This window comes from Phalangium opilio, unplaced genomic scaffold (genome assembly GCF_054372755.1).
Source record: "Phalangium opilio isolate 3A_F unplaced genomic scaffold, DU_Popi_V2 ptg000009l_1, whole genome shotgun sequence".
NCBI lineage: Eukaryota > Metazoa > Arthropoda > Arachnida > Opiliones > Phalangiidae > Phalangium > Phalangium opilio.
The window spans coordinates 1,464,555-1,481,668 of NW_028324146.1; the positions used below are offsets into that span (position 1 = coordinate 1,464,555).

The window sequence follows — 17,114 nt, forward strand, 5'->3', positions numbered from 1 at the left end:
AGGAAATTTGTTTTCACTCTACAGGACAGGGGTGGAGTGGTGCAATACTTACGTCTAAATTCAACATATCAAAGCTTCGAAGATAAGTGTCTTCATTGATAGATTTAATTATAGAAGTAGGAATGGAGAACTGTCAGTATTTCCTTCAGTCCGACTCATAGACCACCCAGTATAGGGCCCCTCCCTCCAACACGTAACGAGAAGTTTAAATTATCTTATTGGTTCACTTAAACAGCTACGTTTCGATGGCGTTGATGACGGGAACGGCGAAAAATACGTCATTCCTTTTCACCTCTGTTGCTATGATCCGCCGCCTCTTCTTTCATACCCCCCCCCCCCGTCCCGTGGAAGGGGGTCCGGGACTTTGACGCGCGCCCACATTACTCTGATCTCCATTCCTACTTAAATCTATCCCTGGTGTCTTTAAGGCGCGAAAGATGAAATTCTTCACTTACCAAAATTATGGTTGGAATTACAAGATCAATATTAGACTAGATTTAAGCGCAATCTATACAGTCTCATTTACGTATTTCATAGTCCAAAAACGATTCTTATATATCACCAGAAGGGGATAATAGAAGAAAGATGACACTCTGTATCCTCTTAATACTTTAGTTATGTAACGTCATTCTTTAAAGGCTCACCCTTTTTGTTTGCTTTCCTGCTCATCAAACTATAGAGCTATTTCAATTCGGGGGGAAGGAGAGCTTTTGAGGCGGGGTTTCGCCAGTCCCCGCCTAGGAGCCATATTGTGCGGGAAATTTAGCATAGAGTTCTTCAGCGGCCCGCACGGAGGGAGGGTGAAAACCGGATAGCTCTATAGATGGGCATCGCACCGTGGGGTCAATTCTATATTCAGAAATCAACCCACAGGCCTCATCTTGACATAGGACAAAAAATTCACAGGTGTGCCTTGGCAAATAATTAAGCGTAATAGAGTAATGATGAGGGAACTATTTATCGCGTATCTAATTTGGTTTAGTAACCTTGCTCCAAATGCTTTGTGGTACACTTCTCTCGAAGAGAAGAATTATACACTTCTGATATTTGCAAGTAAAAAAGGCAAACTTATGGTATTCCCTAAATGAATAAAGTATTCACTAATTTTACGAAGCATAGGGCTCATAATATATAAGCACTTTAAAGTGGCAGCACTCCGGCCAATTAAGTGGATCAGGAAAAAAAATACTTCCGAAAGGAGCTCTATGATCATTGATCAAGTACTAGAATTTCGATTACTTGACAGTTTGAAGATGGAAGAGGTATCGGGGGAGGATTGCGCGTCCTTTCGACGGGAGACGATCTTGAAGGAGGCGAGAACCATGCGCATGTAGATGTAAATTAACAAACAAGTTTTTATAAAATTTACTTTTATATATCCTACAGGGTATTGACGTGTTTTTCATGCCATATTCTACAAACGGCGGCTGGGATTACGTCCATTACCATTTCTCCCCCATCTTCAAGGCCACCAACATCGTCATCATGTCCGGGACCCCACCCAAAAACATAGAAACATCCTTCACTGGTCTGTTCGTCTTTCAGAACTACGTAAGTTATAGTGTCCATTCATCCAGCGTAAGTTTACCATATATGTCCCATAAGTGTGACAATTAAACCGTTTCCCATGTTAAATCTTTACTTACACCAGAAGAAGGATGAGACTAGAAGTAAAGAGCTCTAGCATTGGTAATAGATCCTGGCAGTAGTGAACAAATTTCAGGATTAAATGCCGCTTCCATCGCGCCTACACTAGAAAGAAAAAAATTGGGCGAGTTCCAAAAAACATCTTCCTACCCCCTTCCCCTCAATCTAAAGCCGCGGACGGACGCGGGTGCTTGAATCTAGTTCGGCCGTCTACCACCGCGAGCGTCTCACGTTTTAGAGGGAAAACTCAGAAACCGCTACCAGAGGACCAACCGTTGGTGTCTTATCAAGAATATTCACTTTCGCCAAGTGAAGAATTTGGTTACCTCAATACTTCTAGTCCCTTATCCTACTTCTGCTTACACCCAGTCACACAATGACAAAATATTTTGAGGGACTCCAAGATATGAGCCCGTTATATGTCATTATAAGGTGTTTGGTTTTTCTTTCTTTGGGCCAATCAGAGACGAGTGCTCGAAAGTAGTTCGTAGGCGTTCCCTAATCTCTCTAGATGTAAACAAACGGCGGCCATCGATTGAGCGGCAAACGCGTTGCAAAATTTGTTTTCGTACGCGAATATTTGATACGAGAGAATCAAAATCAACCCAGTGTAATTTAGGCATAAGAATAGTTGTTAAAATGAAAGAGAAAGGCGAGTCAAACTAACAAAGTTTCGACGGGAACACTATTTTCCTATTATGAAGTTGAGAAAAGGCTTAAGATATCGCCTCCGCCAGAACTTATTGAAGATAGTGTAAAAGAATTTCTGAATGCCAGGTTGGTTGAAATATTACTGTTATTATCAATCAAATTATCGAACCTTTCATGGAATGAATCTGAGCTAATCTTGGACTAAAAATATAAGCAAACCAAGACCGAACTCGGGAAAACCAAGAGTCCGAGCATGGTCCGAGGCAGCGAGGCTCCAATGTTGCACATACAGTCCCTACCGCGCATTGATACAATTCCGCGAGCTTCAGAGAGTGCCCGTTAGGAGGTTTATTTCAAAATTTGTGACGTCATGCAAACAAGATGCGCAAGACACTGTAAGACTGGGTCTCTGTAATAATTTTACCTGATTGTCGCACTTATGGAACATATATTATAAACTTATGATCCAGGATATACAATAGAAGATTAGACAGTTCTAAAATGTACTCGATCATTGGATAAATTGCAGGTAATTGCATTGATGGCGTTATTTCTATCAAGTGTATCTGCCATTTGGAACTGGAGCAGCTCTTTCACGACCTCGCGCTTTAAGCGGAAACAGACATACGATTGGAGGAATTACGCGTATTGTCTCTGGCAACTCACCTTCACATTCATAAATATCAGTACGTCTCTGCTAAAATATTCGAGCACCCATATTTTGATGGATTGAAACTAATGAGAGAATATCAACGCTACCGTAAATCAGTCCTGACTGACTGACTGATAATCAACGCCCAGCCCAAACCGCTTGCCCTAGAAGGCTGAAAATTTGCAGGAACGTTACTCATAACTTAGTAGGCGCGTACTAAGAAAGATTCCCCCCAATCCGCCGCCATCTTAAAAAATGGCGCCCAGAAATGTAAAAAATCTTCTCTATGCAACAAAGTCCGCGGGTTTCAACCGATTTTGCAAATATTTAGTACACTGGTTTTCTTTAACATATAGACGGGTTGAATGGTCTTTTGGGTTCGATTTGAAACTTAAAAACCCTTCTTTATGGAAGATAATGTCCGCGTGAAAAGTAAAAAAAAGAGTTGTCAAACATATCTTAAAGGCCGACTTCCATCGAAAAGAGTTCTAGCGAACTGAAAACCGAGCATCGAGACTAACAATGAAGCGACCGTGCCGATTTTCGAATCCCCGCTGGGACAAAAGATGGAAGGGTTCTAGCTAACTGAAAGCCGTGCAATATAGTCTAGTGACGGTGGCTCTAGAGTTTTCTGTGTTAAGAGAGGATGAGGAGAATCCGAGAAACTTTCATTACTCTTTAAATAAAGACTTATCCCCAGAAATCAAATTCCCTGACTTTGCTGAAATTTTTAAAAATTCCCTGACTTTTCGGCCCATTTTTAATTTCCCTGACTTTTCCAGGTTTTCCCTGACCCGTGACAACCCTGTTTTCTGTCCAATTCATTCTCAATCCGAGCTATTATTAATTGTGAAATTTAATTGTCCGTCTTTCTATTAATCCCTCTTAGCTAATCTGAAGATCGGCAATGGGTGCGGCGTGCGCATTTTGATGGGTTCGTGGCTCTTTCTAGCTATGATCGTCTCGTTATACCAAGGAAGTTTCTTCAAAACCAAGATGTCCATCCCAACGTACAGCAAGCTGACGGACCTCCAAGACCTGCCCCGCTACTCCCACAAATTCAAATCCCTCAGAGTCATCAACGACTCATTTGAGCACCATTTCATCGCCGCAAAAGTCAGTACACACATACCATGGATAAAGAATGCGCGTGAGGAAATTTGTTTTCACGCTACAGGATAGGAAACTCCCTATCTCGAACGACAGCCTAACCTGTACACACTCTGTTACAACATCAGTTGTCAGCACGCGCAAACTTGAGTCTCTATGTAACGTAGCTTCGTGCGGGCTGAAAAGAGACAAAAAACTTCAGGATCTTCAGGATTTAAAATATACGCGAGTTTTTTTAGCTCGAGTGCATACACGGACCTCTAGGCCTTAGTTTCAAATATGTGTAGTATTCTGTAGGCAATTTCACACGCATTTGAATCTACGGCCTAGAGGTCCGTGCACTTGAGCTAAAAAAACTCGCTTATATATTAAATCCTGAAGATTCTCAAGTTTTTCGTCTCTTGACAGTACGCACAAAGCTACGTTACATAGAGATCTAGGTTTGTGCGTGCTAACAACCGATTTTGTTACAGTGTATATACAGAATAAACTGTCGTTCGAGATAGGGAGTTGCCTATCCTATAGCGTGAATACAAATTTCCTCACGCACATTCTTTATCCATGGTAATATCTTGTATTTTTCCAGTCTCGGAGTGACGTGTCCTTGGAAGCAGTCGTGTCCAAAATGGAATTTTTCCTTTTCGAGCAATTGTTGGAATTCGATTTTTTGTCAGAGGTGAACGAGCGCCAAAAGACGCTTTTGACGCAAACCCTTTTGGTAACGACGACATCGTGCGTCTCACTCACCGACGACGAAAATTACCGCTTCTACTTTTCGAGACCATTGAAGCAAATCCTCTACGCTTTTCTCATTAATCGCAACGTGACATCGTCTCGCTTGGAAAAACTCAACCTAAAGTATTTCCTTAATCTTTCTTCTGACACATAGCAGCACCGCGTTAAAAGGCCGACTTCAAGCGAAAAGAGTTCTAGCGAACTGAAAACCGAGCATCGAGACTAACAATGGATGAGCGACCGTGCCGATTTTCGAATCCCCGCTGGGGTAAAAGATGGAAGGGTTCTAGCCATGGATTAACTAACGCTAGGGATTGTTATTTCCCCCTAAAAGATAAAGTATACATGTTCCAAACGCCCTCTAGCCGCAGCTACTACCCCTAACAGGAAGTTGTAAGAAAATTGGACCAAATATCACGTGTCCTATGACGTCAAAATCAAAATCCTGCCTAAATTGGGCGCCGCTATCTTTAAAATCCGCAAAAACGATTTATTTTGACTAGAGATGGCGCTATATCTACATCCGTTTAGGTCCAACAAATGAAGAGGCGAATCAAGGAATAATTCGAAACATGGCTAGACGCGAGAAAAAGCAAATTTTCCTACGCTTTATTTCATATAAAAATACTTAAGTGACTAAGCTCGCGAGTGGTTGTGGCTTGATGCTTATCGGCTCGGCTCGACCTTAATAAAGCTCGCTCGTGAATTAATAGAGCCGCCAAAGTGAAAGTGGTGGTTCGAACCAGAAACTCAGCGAAATAGCCCGGCCTCCTTTTACGACCCCCTTGTACTTTGAAAGGGGGACTTAGGCATACCTTCTCCCTAATAAACTAGATATCACTTCTTGGTACTTTCTAGAAATTGGTATAGGGTTCATACGAAGCTGATACTCCGTAATAATCCGTTCGTTATTCCGTTTTTGCAGGTTGACACATCACTTTGAGAGTACGCCTTTCGAGGTGCTTTACAGGGAATGCGAGCGTCACGTGGTCAGACACACTTGGACTCAACCCATCACCAGCCAGGAGAGCGAAGCCATGGACGCCAGCGACCTCCTGATCGCTGCCATCGCCCTTGGTCTTGGAAGCACCCTGGCCTCCTTATTACTGACTCTTCAAGTCACACGCGCGCTTCAAAAGTAGCACCAATCACAACTCAATTACGATGTCTACATAGAGAACACTGGGGCCTGACATTTAGAGCCCACACCAATCCACCGAAGCTAACTGGGACGCAACATACACTTACAAACCTTGTCATTAGCGAAAGGCTCTTCATTCCCCTTCACAAACTACATAATATAGAGCATGGACAAAGAATGCGCGTGAGGAAATTTGTTTTCACGCTATAGGATAGGCAACTCCCTATCTCGAACGACAGCTTATTCTGTATATACTCTGTTACAACATCGGTTGTCAGCACGCCCAAAGCTAGGTCTCTATGTAACCTAGCTTTTTGCGTGCAGACAAGAGACAAAAACTTCAGGATCTACAGGATTTAAAATATCCGCGAGTTTTTTAGCTCGAGTGCATGCACGGACCTCTAGGCCTTAGTTTCAAATACGTGTAGTAGGCTGTAGGCAATTTCACACGTATTTGAAACTAAGGCCTAGAGGTCCGTGCATGCACTCGAGCTAAAAAACTCGCGGATATTTTAAATATTGAAGATCCTGAAGTTTTTGGTCTCTTGACAGCACATACAAAGCTACGTTACACAGAGACCTAGTTTTGCGCGTGCTGACAACCGATGTTGTAACAGAGTTTATACAGAATAAGCTGTCGTTCGAGATAGGGAGTTGCCGATCCTATAGCGTGAAAACAAATTTACTCACGCGCTTTCTTTATCCATGATATAAAGTTTAGAAAATGTTGAAGCGGCAAAATTTTCTAATTGAAAGTGTAGGCTTTACGAATGTATTAATTTACAAATTTCAAATTCTATCCAACTAGATATGTTACATGCTGTAAATGTTTACAGCACGTTTTAAGTGCTTATAATTAAATAAACTCGATCTAGGCTACATTAAGTTTTCCAATGTATTTGTTGCAACAAAATGATTAAGAAACATTTTAACTATAAATAGCAGTCTAAGAGATTTTACAAGAACAATTCTAGACAGCATTTTTAAGGATTGCTTCAGAGTTCACTCTGTGTTAAGAGAAGATGAGGGGAACTTTCACTACTCTTTCGATAAAGACATATCCAAAGAAATTTTACCCACTAAAATCAAATTCCCTGACCTTTTCGGCCCAATTTCAAATTCCCTGACCTTTTCGGCCCAATTTCAAATTCCTTGACTTTTCCAGGTACTGTGACAACCCTGCGATTACGATCCGACCTTTCAGTGTTCCGATTTGTCACTGCATGATGCTTTCTTCCAGTATAAAATCTAAACCCGATTATTTATTTAAATGTGTTATTTAACTTTCGGCTCACTCTGAACAGTTAATGTAACGGGTTACTTTTGAAAATACATCACGTCCCTGTCTTGGCGCCAAAAAAGAGATGGAAAACACGCCCCCTTCCATTCTTAACTATGTGGAAATGCTCTCTAGACCCCGTTCCCCCCGCCCCCAGTCCTAAACGTGAATTTTTGCAGAAATGTTTCAGAACTGGCATTTAAGACTGACTGAAGTCAGTTAGAGGTCATGACCTAATTATGGTATATATAATTATATATATATATATAAACAATAATATAATAATAATATATATAAATCAAAGTCCTGACAGTCTGACTAATAATCCAGCCCAAACCACTTGCCCAAGAAGGCTGAAATATTTAGTAGACTGGTTTCCTTTAACCTATAGACAGGCTGAATGGTCTTTTGGGTTCGATTTGTCGCCATCTTTTTAAATGGTGGCCAAAAACTTAAAAACCCTTCTTTATGAATAAAGTCCGCGTGAAAAGTAATAAAAAATGCATCCCGACGGGCTGACGGGCAACGCCGAGTGCCTTCGCTCCTAGGGTGCTACAAAAATATTAGTCATCAGTAAAATCTACCCATTCTTTATATCATTTTGATGAAAGTTCTTATTACAGCGGGAATAACACCTAGTATATACATATATATAGATAGATTGCGTACACAATGTAATGTACAACCCTGAAAAGATATTTCATCATTTATGGGCTGAGCCCGGGGATTACATTTCTTCTTTGATTTCGCGATTTCACCAAAGATTTCAGGATTTCCTCTTTGATTTCGCCAAAGATTTCAAGATTTTCTCTTCGATTTCACCATTGATTTCTTGATTTCACCAAAGATTTCGCCAAATATATTTCGCCTGTACAGCTCATTCCACCACCATTTCTTGGAAACAGAGCATCGTTGGATACGCGGTTTATTTATTTATTTTCTTTTTTTGTAAAAAAAAAGGGTTAATTCCTCCTAAAATAGCTCATCAGATCAGATCAGCGGCTTCTTGTGACATCATAATGTTGCCAAAATGCGAGTCAGGGCCATGACTGCGCCCAAAATTGTTTGTCCGACACCCCAGATTAAGGCGTACAAGGGCAACATCTGGAAACGGGAAGCCCGGTACACACCAGCGATGGCGGCACCTTTTTTTGCAAAAGTTACACAATCAACACAAAAGTTATGAGCGTGTAAAACTATAATGACCAGGGGTGTGCGGGTACTCGAAAATCTCGGGTCCGATTCGGGTACCCGATCAGATACCCGAAACATATTTTTTAGGACTCGTTAACGGGTACCCGAGTCCCAATTTTAAGCCTTTGCCAATACCCGCCCCCCGAGTCTGACGGGTCCAGTTCATGATAGGTTACCGCGCGTGTTTAAATACTTCCGCCTTTCATAATTAAATAATTTAATTAGTAACAAGTTATTAATTAGGACAATTGTTTAATGAATTACGTAACTATGGGGGGGGGGGATAATGGGTGGGCGGCTTTGAAATCTAGCTTTTAATTGGACTGTACAATGAAAAACAAAGAGACCCGAATTGGACCCAAGGGAGCTCATTTTGGGGATTTTGCAGGACCCCCCGGGGATGGGTAATTGAAAATTGGACACGATACCCTATTACCCGACACCCAAAACTCTGGACCCGCGCAGCCCTGGTGTAAAACTATAATGACCAAGGTCCGAGAAGGGGGGGGGGGGGGTGGCGTCATTGCGCAAAATGAGCTTACATCTACGAGATTTGAAATCACTATCGATTTTGATGATTTAAGAATGATTTGGAGACGATTTGGAGACGATTTGAATGATTTGAGAGCGGTTTTCACGATTTTTTTCGATTCGATTTACGTGATTTCAAGGATTTGGAACAGGGTTCATACAACTTTTGGAAATTAAATTTCCCTGAATTTTCCAGGTTTTCCCGTATATGGAGTATCCTATGGAGCAAATGTTAACGAAGGAGAGGAGGGGGGGGGGTCAAATATGACTATTACATAATCAAAGGGCATCTCCGTATCTCTAGTAGAACCAGAGTTATGAGTCTCCAAAGTATAGTGTAATGTTAATCCTATGGAGGGTATGTTTATAAACATTTTGCTTAATTACTCGGCCCGTTTGACGCAAATCTCCCTGATTTCCCTGAATTTTACTAGAAATTCAAAATAGTTTATTGTCAACTATTTATTTCGCTGATTTTTCCAGGTTTTCCAGGTTTGTTTGAACCCTGTTGGAAGTGATTTGTCGAGGATTTGAATGATTTATCAGGTATTTGAATGATTTGCTAGTGATTTGAACGATTTTTCGAGGATTTGTAAGATTTGCTAGTGATTTGAATGATTTGCTAATGATTTTAACGATTCGAGTGATTTGGCATTGATTTGATAGTGATTTTAATGTGATTTGATAAATTTTACTGCTTTGGATAGTGATTTGAACGATTTGCTAGCGATTTCACGGATTTGGGAAGTGATTTATTTGATTTGAATGATTTTTATAGTGATTTGATTGATTTAATAGCGATTTGCTAGATTTGGGAAGTGATTTACATGATTTGGGAAGTGGTTTACGCGATTTGGGAAGTGATTTATGTGATTTGGGAAGTGATTTGCAAACCTAGATGCACGAGATAGAGGTTTGAAGTAGCGACGGCCCCACACCCTCTGGCCAAAGTCCCTTTTCCAAAATAAAAATAATGAAATGATTAGACTTACTGGTTACCAATCCCACTGTTAACGGAGACAAAATTCCCGAGACAAAGACTACAATTGGGAAAAACCTCCCCCGTTTATGTTTCCTTAGCGTCACGAATGCTACGACAGCCGCTACGTCATAGACAAAAAATGACGAGAAAAGGGTCCAGAGAAATACTTGGTACCACATCTCTGAAATTTATTCATTTATTTCAGGAATAAGTTAACGTAAAAATTTATATTTTCACAATTAGGGGTTGGTACTGGTAATTGCGAACACTTTTTACAAATCTTTGAATTACTTCCGTGGCGCTAACGTTAGACACTTACAACTTTCATGAAATATGATTCTTTAGACACAATTTGCAACTCTTTTACATTTTGCACAATACGCTATTTCCAAACCCCTTAGAGGGACCCCAAATGTGAACAATCGCTGGTAAATGTAAACACCCTGACTCTAAATAGTGAAAACGGGACGTTGGGACCCAAATGTGAAGACCCTGACCCTAAATAGTGAACGCGGGACGTCGGGACGCAAATGTGAACACCCTGACCCTAAATACTGAACACCCTGACCCTAAATACTGAACACCCTGACCCAAAATACCGAACACCCTGACCCAAAATACCGAACACCCTGACCCTAAATACCGAACACCCTGACCCTAAATACCGAACACCCTGACCCTAAATACCGAACACCCTGACCCTAAATACCGAACACCCTGACCCTAAATACCGAACACCCTGACCCTAAATACCGAACACCCTGACTTGGCATCAACTTAAGTTGACTAGTTAGAGTTGGTGCGTTTATTGGTCCGTATCTTTCACCAAAATATTCCTACAATATTGGGACAATTTTTATCGTAATCCCCGATATTCAATCTACAAATTGAGCCCTTTTAAAGGGAATTTGAGCAGCCCGAAAATTTGTTACGCAATTTTAAAGAAAAAGCGTTCGCATTTAGCAGTACCAACCTTAGTTACGAAAATAATTACCCGGGAATGTGTCGAGATCATCTGCGGGTGTTAAATTTAGCACGTTAAAAAGAGAGTCGAGCTCGGAAGCCATAACTTTAACTTCAGTTAGGATTAAAAGTTTAATGTACAAAGCTTAATAATCTCCTGCTCCAATGTCATCACGTCACGAACATCTATAATAATTAAAAGTTGTGCTTGAAAAAAAATAATAAAACTCTGCTTATTCATTCCGTTCAATAATTACTCTTCAAAGTCTAAATAGGAATGAATTTACTTCAATTAGAATGAAAAAATGAAGCAAAATAACCTTAGTTACGACCTCTCTGCCTTTCAAATTTGGACTCATTAAGGTTCTATTTTACCATAATGCTGCTCATCTTTGGCAAAGTTACGTTACTCGGCCCAATGGTGTTATTGTTTTGGTGGGGAAAAACTTTACGGTTTAGCTCGCACATTCAAAATACAGTTTTTTAAAATAAATATAATTTCTTGGAGGTTAATTATATGATAATTAATTACATTTAAACTATTTTAATCAATATTTTCATTGTATTGTATTTTCAATATATTCTTAGCCACCAGATACCACAAAATATCTAAAAATATAACCAAACCTAACCTGAACTAAACTAACCAAAGATAAACAAACCCTACCCCTAACATAAACAAACCTAACCTAACCTGAACACCGTTTAACCTAACCAAACCTAACATAAACAAACATAACCTAACCTAACATAAACAAACCTAACCTTACCTAACATACACCAACCTAACCTAATATAAACAAACCTAACCCAATATAAACAAACCTAACCTATAATATGAAGGGTAAAATATAGAAAAATATGGAAAATATATATTTTAATTCATTTTCGCACCTTAATTTTAACAAATTATCCTATAATTAACCTTGAATAAATGATATTTAATGAAAAAGCAGTATTCTGAATGTGTGAGCTAAAGTTACGTTACTCGGCAATGGTGTTATTGTTTTGGTTTAGCGTATGATACATAGGTGTACGCTTTAGTATTCCAGATTTTGGGGAATGAATTATTTAGCGTTTAATTTTGAGTTACTACTAAATCCACCAAATTAAATTTAAAATTTAAACTGACTCTGTTTAATTAAGCAGTCACAGTTCTCACTGAGAGATCAAGAGACAGATCATTTAACAGAAACAGTTGTTGAGCCAAGGCTTAACTGTAAAAACTCTAAAGTAAGTTAGAAGTTATTTACCTTTCGTTTTAGAGACTAAATTAGTTTTCTAGTCGTAGTAGGTTTCTTTGGAACGTTGCACTTTGCGATTTCCTTAATTTTTTTCACAAACTTTAAAATAAATTGAACTCATAACACCAACGAAACCTTCACCGCTCAGTTTGCGGAACTTTAATGGTGGACCATGGCCAACTTAGATTACCGGTGGTAGTAGGCCTGCCAACTTCACCCGAGCCCCATGTTAAAAAACGACTAGCAAAATCGCCCCTAGTTCCCACTTTCGCCGTTAGGTGCGCTACCAACCCAGTTTTCCTCCTAATGCTTTTTCTATGGGAAAAAAATTCGGAAGTGGACTCGGTTTAAGAGCATTATTAATATATTTACCGATCTTTTTCGTCGCCGAGTTTTAATGAGAAGTCAAGTAAGTTTTAATTTATATTTTGAGACCAATTTCATAATTTTCCGTCCGTTATTTGACGAGTAATCAACATTCAAAGTTGGGGCACTACCTCCTATATATAGGAGGTAGTGATGTGACGAACAAAAAGGTCTCGAGCAGTCCCTCCCAATCCGCCAAGGCAACCATGAGAGCCTCTCGTCTGCTACAGACGTCACAAACACGTGATAGCTGTGACGTCAAAGTCTGGAAACGAGCGCCGCGCTGCGTCTAAATCCCGCAAATTAAAATTCCTCATTTCGAAGTTAAAAAAATTCCCATACTCGGGCCTTGATTCTTATATAGGAGGTAGTGGTTGGGGGCTCGGGTGAAGTTGCAAGGCCTTCTACCACCGGTAATCTAAGTTGGCCATGGGTGGACTCATTGAGTTGAGAAAAGTTCCACTAGAGTGGCCTTTGCGTTAACCTGCCAGTGTTGTTCTTAGCAATTTTGGGAATGTACTTTTCTCAACTCTGAAACGTACTTTTTGAGAAAAAGGGGGGGGGAAACGTACTTTTAACTTTCACCCCCCTCCGATACGCTTAGCGCGCCATCTAAGATACAAAATATCTTAAATATAATTATAAGATTATTTTTTATATTAATTTTTGGAGTATTATTTATTTTATTCTAATTGTTTTATCGATCCATATTAATTAAAACCAAGTAATTAAAACTAAATAAACCACGGGAACATCAAAAGTCTCAAGCGTTAAGGAATGCTTAACCTCTCTACTCCGATAGCAGTAACACTTTTAGTCGTTTCCCCCGGACCCCCACTCAAGTTTAGCGCCACTCTGGAAAAAAAAATTCCAGGGAAAGGGTTCAAAGGGTACAAAAGAACGATGGGTGATTGGCTCATTTTTCCTTTCGGCTTTTTTGCCATGCGTAGAGACTTATTTTTTTTTTTCAAAAAAGGAAGTGAGTTGAAAAATAAAACAAGGTGTCCGCCAGATTAAGTTCGTCCAAAAAAAGAATCAACTTTTTTAAATACTAAGAGATTAATTTCCTCGTCGTTATTCAAAAAAGTACAAAATCGTCCCCCTAAAAAAATTAAAAAATACTTCCCATTCTAGAAATTCCAAAAAGTACTAAATAACCTACCAAAAATACAAAATGTATTTTTCGTACTCGAAATTTGAAAATGTACTAAAAAAGTACATTTGTACTACCAAGAACAACACTGTAAACCTGCCCTGCCTATTGGGGTACATGGGACACTTTTGAAAACATTGGGACGGACGGACAACTACCAAGTTTATCAAGCGATGGCGTCGCCATCTCGAAGCCTAGATAAGAAATGTATAAATACATTTATTCTTGAAATCAGTCAAATCCCCCGCCTTTTTTAGTTCTCTTGGTTGCACCGTGATGGCGCTACAAGCGCATGGTATAGTTAAGTCAACTTAAGTGGGTCTTATATCCTAGCGAATGCAAGGCCACTCTAGTGGTACTTTTCTCAACTCAATGGGTGGACTGGACAGGGATGCCAGATTGAAACCCTTAAACCCGCCAATATCAAATTGGAAACAAGCCCAAAAAACCGCCAATCGATATTTCGATTTTTGAAAAGAAGAACTGACTATGATCTAGATTATCCAGCCCAAAATCAAACCAAAAATTTATCGTGAAAATTTGGAATTAGTTAGCCCTTGGCTTTTACACTTTTGTTTCCTCTTTTAAATTCCACCAGATATGAAAAAATCAAACAGAATTTCTTTTTACCTCTCCGAGTGACGTATGTCACGGATAGGTTCTGTAACGATCGTGTGTGTGTGTCTGTCTGTGTGTGTGTGTGTCTGTTGTTACACCCACGTGACCGCGTTCGCAGTTTCCAAATCGGAGCAAACGTGTTCGCCATTTCCGAACTGCATTCACAGTCACGGAAATGGCTCCTCTACTTGAGTTCTCACACCACCATCTTCTGGTCTTTGTCCATCCCACATGGACACCAGTCTGTACTTACTGGCTTCTAATCACCACCATCTTCTGGTCTTTGTCCATCCCTCTTGGACACCTGTCTGTACATACAGGCTTCTAAACACCACCATCTACTGGTCTTCCGTCTATTCCACCTAGACAGCAATCTGTCTCATTGGCTTCTAACTCCATCGTCATCGTTGGGTTTAAGACATTCGCGGCGATCGGCTAGGGTTACGAGAAACGTCTAGCCTCCCTAGGGTGGGTTGTCCACCAAAGGTTTTCGCAATTGCGGTTGTTCTTGCTTTTAGCTGTAGTTCGACACCCTTATATACTACCTATTTGAGTAAGGACAAAAACGGATTTATGCACTAAGAACGTCGGATCGTAGCTTTAGCCTCTAGTACCATCCTCGCATATTTTATTGAGAAACTTCGTCTGCTTATATTTTGACTCCACCCACAAATTCTGTATATAGCGACTCCTAGAAATCGAAAATGTCATTCTTATATCTATTTTCGAGGTTAAATTTTTTCTTTTTCGAAATCGCTATATACAGAATTTGTGGGTGAAGTCAAAATATAAGCAGACGAAGTTTCTCAAAAAAGTATGCGAGGATGGGTAGTGAATTTGCTACGTTCAACGTTCTTCTTGCACAAATCCGTTTTTGGTAAGGCGATGCAACCGGCGTATGCTTCATTTCAAACGCCAATATTAGTCAAGTCTCTCAAGAATGTTTAATTGTTCTTTATCAAAACGATGTAACGCTCAATAAGGCAAACAACTAACGAAGAAAATATTTAATATTAATTATATTTATTTTAATATTTAAGATAATCTTGTTTCTCAACAAAAAATTAATACGGAAAGAGTTAAAAAGCAGTCTATGTTTTTGTCTGTGTGTGTCCGTCCGTTGTTACACTAGTGCGTCGCGTTAGCAGTCAGCCTTGTGTTGATGTGTTAAGAAATCATACAGAACCTTAATATAAAGTGAATATGTGGAAGTATTTTTCGTAATTACGATGCCTTTAGTAGTTTTGTAACTTGAAAGCTCTGTTTCATTTTGATATTCCAAGGACATTTTTTAATATTATTATTTGAAATGGCTGTTTATATATTACTTAAGCTATACTACATCTGTATATAGAATAATCCTTGCTTGCTTTAGCCCCCCATTTCCTCCCTATGGAGCTGTAAGGCTTGTCAAGCCCTAGCTCGTCACCCTCAAACGGAACAAAAAAAAAAAAAAAGAAGAACGCTAAGGCGAACACTCTGTCGGTTAAATCAAGTGTTATCCGTAATAGGCCTAGTGAATTAAAGAGTAAATAATTGAGGCCCAAGGTGTAGTAAACTATGGGTTTTGATTTTCGTGTCTGTATTGAAGAGACATTAACGGTTCAGAGTGAGCCGAAAGTTAAATACACGTTTAAATAATCAGGTTTAGATATAATAATAGAAGAAAAGATCATGGTGGCAATTAGACCAGTGAAAGGGCTAATGATAAACGGGTATTAGCTACGGAGTTTTCATTCTTTTTATGGTGCGCAAGACTTTCAGTGCGTCTAGCCACAAATCAGCTTTGGTGTTATTTAACCTTAACACGCATGTTGGAAAACTAAGAACATTGTTGAGGTGAAACAAGACGATAGTGTTTACACTGCAAACCAGTTGTGAATGTAGCTATGAGTATATCGGGTAAACAGCTGAAGCGTATAAGGGCCTTTACAAACACATAAAGGTTATATCTCTCCAAAATTTATACACTTCATTTCCTGTTCTTTTCCCCATTGACTGATTTCCATGTGTCCAAGATTTATCCTTATTTGATGTAAAATGTCGTCTGCTTTACTGTATATTCGCAATGCTTGGAATATTGCTTCAATAGTTCGTAAATTTTTACTTCAAAAAAAAAAGAGAAATAATTCCATATCTAGGTAAATAAGTTTGTAGTAGTAGACCTCTTGACTCAGAGAGGTAATATTTTGGTTTTTCCAACTTGTCTAGTATCTATGCTAGGTAGCGGTCACTAGTTTAACAAGATGGCCCCGGCCAGATTAGAGCCCCATCGTTTGTAAGGCTCCATCTATCGAGAACATTCAATCTTTGGAATAGGTATTAGTTACCCTTAATCCCCATCCATTTTAAATCATCAATAAATCCCTATCACATTTAAAAGCATCAATAAATCCCTATCACATTTAAAAGCATCAATAAATCCCTATCACATTTAAAAGCATCAATAAATCCCTATCACATTTAAAAGCATCAATAAATCCCTATCACATTTAAAAGCATCAATAAATCCCTATCACATTTAAAAGCATCAATAAATCCCTATCACATTTAAAAGCATCAATAAATCCCTATCACATTTAAAAGCATCAATAAATCCCTATCACAATTAAAAGCATCAATAAATCCCTATCACATTTAAAAGCATCAATAAATCCCTATCACATTTAAAAGCATCAATAAATCCCTATCACATTTAAAAGCATCAATAAATCCCTATCACATTTAAAAGCATCAATAAATCCCTATCACATTTAAAAGCATCAATAAATCCCTATCACATTTAAAAGCATCAATAAATCCCTATCACATTTAAAAGCATCAATAAATCCCTATCACATTTAAAAGC

At 39.2% G+C, this 17,114-nt stretch overlaps 2 protein-coding genes across 3 annotated transcripts; one reads left to right on the forward strand and one right to left on the reverse strand.

Moving 5' to 3' along the window:
- Positions 1–1,194: 1,194 nt before the first annotated feature.
- LOC149713060 (uncharacterized) lies at positions 1,195–6,230 on the forward strand. The gene is made up of 6 exons (XM_089845327.1): positions 1,195–1,313; positions 1,387–1,551; positions 2,828–2,984; positions 3,840–4,066; positions 4,647–4,918; positions 5,721–6,230. Exons 1-6 carry the CDS (start codon positions 1,206–1,208, stop codon positions 5,935–5,937), a joined length of 1,146 nt encoding a protein of 381 aa, XP_089701453.1. The 5' UTR covers positions 1,195–1,205; the 3' UTR covers positions 5,938–6,230.
- Positions 6,231–7,789: 1,559 nt separating this feature from the next.
- LOC149713061 (transmembrane protein 170A) lies at positions 7,790–12,348 on the reverse strand. 2 transcript variants are annotated; one of them, XM_089845345.1, is made up of 4 exons: positions 12,139–12,348; positions 10,917–11,092; positions 9,933–10,103; positions 7,790–8,360 (listed from the first exon to the last, which is right to left on the reverse strand). In XM_089845345.1, exons 2-4 carry the CDS (start codon positions 10,987–10,989, stop codon positions 8,230–8,232), a joined length of 375 nt encoding a protein of 124 aa, XP_089701471.1. In that variant the 5' UTR covers positions 10,990–11,092; positions 12,139–12,348; the 3' UTR covers positions 7,790–8,229. The 2 variants fall into 2 exon arrangements, with proteins under 2 accessions (XP_089701471.1, XP_089701466.1); XM_089845340.1 differs by having other exon boundaries at positions 10,917–11,071; positions 12,139–12,340.
- Positions 12,349–17,114: the final 4,766 nt, after the last annotated feature.